The sequence below is a fragment of the Triticum dicoccoides genome, chromosome 5A, assembly GCF_002162155.2.
Source record: "Triticum dicoccoides isolate Atlit2015 ecotype Zavitan chromosome 5A, WEW_v2.0, whole genome shotgun sequence".
NCBI lineage: Eukaryota > Viridiplantae > Streptophyta > Magnoliopsida > Poales > Poaceae > Triticum > Triticum dicoccoides.
This window is the reverse complement of record NC_041388.1, coordinates 385,232,468-385,236,498: the sequence shown is the minus strand read 5'-3', so window position 1 is coordinate 385,236,498 and position 4,031 is coordinate 385,232,468. Positions and strand designations below refer to the sequence as shown.

Genomic DNA, 4,031 nt, shown 5'->3' with positions numbered 1-4,031 from the left:
CCAGTTCATCAGTAGTGGAGCCCAGTTGGGACGATCGGGGATTTGTGTAGCTTTTGGGGTAGTCTTCTTTTATTTTGGTTCTGTAGTCGAACCTTGATTGTATCTAGATGTTGTAATGTTATATTCATGTATTGTGTGAAGTGGCGATTGTAAGCCAACTATGTATCTCTTTCCCTTATGTATTACATGGGTTGTGTGAAGATTAACCCACTTGCGACATTGCTTAATGCGGTTATGCCTCTAAGTCGTGCTTCGACACATGGGAGATATAGCCGCATCGTGGGCGTTACAAAACACTTGTAGGTTTACGTCATGAATTTCACAACTAACAATTAAAGTAATACTTGAAAAGCAACTCATATTAAGCAGGCTCATACATCTAGCTTGTCATCATTGTCATCCCCTGATGATTCATCGGAATGATCGCTGTCATCCTCATGTTTCCTTTTGCTAGGCAAAACATCCAGCAGTTCTGCATCAACAATTGCAAATTACAAGTTGTTCCAATAAATGGCAATCACCCAGCCCACAAACTTTTAGCATATCATGTATGAAGAATGATTGCTTCGATGTTAGAGCATGTGCGGATACCTCTATTTCCTTTGATGGAGGTTGGATCCTTCTTCTCCTTGGCTATCCCGAAAACATCAAAACAAAGGTCCCCCATAGATGTCGAAACCTGCAGCCAGCACAAATAACAGTCAAAACAGGATAATGAAACAGCGCCAATCTAAACATGTATATGTGAGATGCAGGAGTGCACAACTGTCTGCAAATATATGACAAATTAAGTCCATTACCGTTGTAAATCCAGAGCTAGATGTACCACACAGGTCAATTAGCTTCAGTTTGTCAACTTTGAGCTGCAGGGGAATTGAGGAAAGATTAAGTACTAAAGGCAACAAATCATTTATACGCTTCCAACAAGCATGCAAAGTGAACTGTTTTTAGTGATTCTGTTGTCACCTTATGCCTCTTTGCACATAAATAGAATGCTGCTGCAGTAAACATTGGCCGACCAAAGTCCGTGCTTGATCGCCGAGAAGGAGGCAATGCAGCCAAGAAACGCTCCTTGTACCTGAAGCATACAATGTCACCATCAGTATGTCATTCGAGGCTTCGAGCATCCAAAACTTTGCATCCCAGATCAATTGCATAACCAGACATCAACAGCAAGTTAACCTTGCAGGCAGAACAACAGAACTACCAAAGGGAGCAGACTTACAGCACCAATCCCTTCTGCACAAAAGGTATCAGCCTGACACAGCCGAACTGGATGCCCAATTCACGCACATCCAATGTCGTCCTACAAGAAGAAACCGCTCCATTCATCAATACCTGTTACTTGCACGTATGAATTAGTGAACCAGAAACGCAATGCGGCATACTTGACACCAAGGCCATTTTGCAGCGCGTTGAACGATCTGATGTATGCCTTCTCCGACATCCCACTCATCTGCACCGCCTCTGACCGATCAAACATCACCTGAAACCTGCTCAATTATCAGACAAAACAGACGGGTCAGACATGCCTTAAATGCCGGCGGGAACCTCCAAATGTGCAGTCCGTCGAGCACTTGGAGAGCAAGCCAAACTCACTTGGTCGCGGCGACCTCAAGGCAGATGATGGCCTTGCACACCTCCCCCTGCGCGAAACCAGCATCAGAGACACGTACGACGGAGAGATCGAGGGAGAGGAGGTGATTCGAGGGGCGGTGCGGGATGCTCACGATGCCGAGGACGGAGGAGTCGAAGTTGATGTCGCAGAGGCGTCGGAGCTCGGCGGCCTTGCGCACAAAGGGACGGGAGCCGGAGAGGCCGAGGCGGGCGGCGATCGCCGACATGTCCATAGCCGCCGCCGGTGGGTTGGTGGCGGGAATTGGCGCGAAGCGGGTGCAGGGGCGGGGCCGGAGGGGGAGACGGTTTCGGTTTTCGGATTGTTTTGGCGCTGGAATATGTGCTATTTTTCGCGCCTACGCCCTTCGGAGTCGCGGCTTATGGGCCAATGGGGTGGGTGGGCTCAACTAAAAAAAGATGGGTGGGCTTGGTTGCTGGGTTGGGCTAGGCTCGGGTGGGCTGGTGAGTGGTCTGATTAGATGAGGAGTGCATCTGTGAGTGGTCTGATTAACTAACCTTGCACCTATGACTTTTGCTTTGGTTGAATAAAGATGGCGAGTTCCTCTCAAAAAAAATCTATTAGGAAAATCTAAACGACGAAATCACTAATTAAAGAATACTTTTGTCGGAGTAAATAACCATGGGTAGCCTAGCCGGCTCCCCCTGGCCCTTCTGAAAAAAATTGCAAGCCCATCCGGACCTCAAGAAACCAAGACATGGGACCGCCTTCCCCTTGCCGGCTGACTCCCAGGCCGACTATCGAAAGACGGCCCGACTTCAGCCCTCATGAAGAGAGCCACGGGAGGGCCGGCTCCGAGGAGCCGGCCGCGAGAAGGCCGACTCCAAGAAGCCGGCTCCCACAAAGCGGTCAAGATCGTACCCTCAAAGTCTGCATCCACGTAACGGCGATGTGACGGGGCGTGAATACAGTAAAGCCTGCCACCCCCAAATCCCGGAGCACGCCTGGCACAGTGCGTCGTACGGGTGGCCATGACCCGTCCGGCGCAGCACTGTTGCCACGTTGCCCCTGATATCATCCACGACGGGCTGCCAGTGTGGCCCACGGGCGGTGGGCCCCTTCGGGCAGAGAGACACCCGAAGGCGGCCAGGCCTCCCCTAGTCGGCCCGAGACAGAGCCGGCTCTCCACATCCGGCTTGCCCTCTCCTCGGAGAGGACGCCCCATTAAGGAGACAAGACGCAGTGAGGCTACAGTGATCACCCGCCGGACGGCGGCACTGTAGCCGCGCCCACCTCGGCGAAGCCCTCATCACCAGAATTGAGCAACAGTAACCAGCCACCGACCAGGCCCTGGACAGTGGGGCCTGCCTGTCGGCCAAGGAGCCGGCAGCCGGCGAGATCCACCAGCCGGCGGGCCCCAGCAGTCGGCGCAGAAGCCGGCGAGTGTAGACACAGACGGCTGGGCCCCGCGCCCAGCCGGTTTACCATTGTACCCCTGGGGGGTAGGCCTATATAAACCCCCTGGGACATCCATGCAAAGGGTTGATCCCTGCTAGTTTTAGACACCACATAAGGAGAAGAAGAGAGTGAGCCGTGCCCTTCTTCCTCCTCTCACCAAATAGCTCCAGGAGCATCGTGTAGCTACTTGTTCATCTAGTGATCATTCGGAGGCCCCGCAGAGCAGCAGTAGGGGTGTTATCTCCATGGAGAGCCCCGAAGCTGGGTAAGATTCATCGGCGTGCATGTCTTCGCCTCATCCCGTTTCCAAGCACCGGCGATGTTTTACTGGCTCCCACAATGATAAGCCACCCGTTGGCATATGTCGCACCTACCATCCGACATTTGGCGCCCACCGTGGGGCCAGGTGCACCGTCGTCCGGAGACCTGTTCTGGACGGGAACCCTCTTCCTCCCAAACGAGCGTAGCCAGCCCGGCACGCCCGATGGCGCTCGCCACGACGCGCTGCAAGGCGTCACCAGCATCTGCGCGGTGAGCAGCCTCGCCGATCTCCTCGACAAAACCTTCATCTCCGACGAGCTCGCCTCCGACGCGGGCACCGACCACCTCGTCAACCTCCTCGGCCAGCTCCACGTCTCCGGCGAGCCTGCTGTGGACTTGGAGTCGGTTGGCTCCACCGACCGATGCCTATCGACTCCGACACGGCCTCACTCGACACTTTCCCCACCGACGTCACGATATACAACGACCCGCTTCCCCAGGCCGATGGCTGCGACGCTGTCAGCACCGAGGTGATGGTCATCGGCCATGGCGACGCTCCCGACAAGAGCGCCCACGACACCCCGCATGCGGCGGCTCACGATTTGTCCATCCCCCTCCCGGCTGATGCCGACGACGAAGCACTGGAGGCTCGCCGCCTCGCCCTCCTCGCGGAGGGCCGGAGGCTGGCCTCCATGAGACGCCTCACTGAGGCCCACCAGCGCGAGGCCGACCGCGC

At 54.7% G+C, this 4,031-nt stretch overlaps 1 protein-coding gene across 2 annotated transcripts; it reads right to left on the bottom strand.

Moving 5' to 3' along the window:
* Positions 1 to 252: 252 nt before the first annotated feature.
* On the bottom strand, positions 253 to 1,850 carry LOC119297389 (origin of replication complex subunit 6-like). 2 transcript variants are annotated; one of them, XM_037575194.1, is made up of 8 exons: positions 1,731 to 1,850; positions 1,600 to 1,646; positions 1,389 to 1,493; positions 1,226 to 1,306; positions 967 to 1,078; positions 801 to 863; positions 592 to 679; positions 253 to 472 (listed from the first exon to the last, which is right to left on the bottom strand). In XM_037575194.1, the coding sequence occupies exons 1-8, from the start codon at positions 1,848 to 1,850 to the stop codon at positions 372 to 374; spliced, it is 717 nt and encodes a 238-aa protein (XP_037431091.1). In that variant the 3' UTR covers positions 253 to 371. The 2 variants fall into 2 exon arrangements, with proteins under 2 accessions (XP_037431091.1, XP_037431090.1); XM_037575193.1 differs by having other exon boundaries at positions 1,600 to 1,850.
* Positions 1,851 to 4,031: the final 2,181 nt, after the last annotated feature.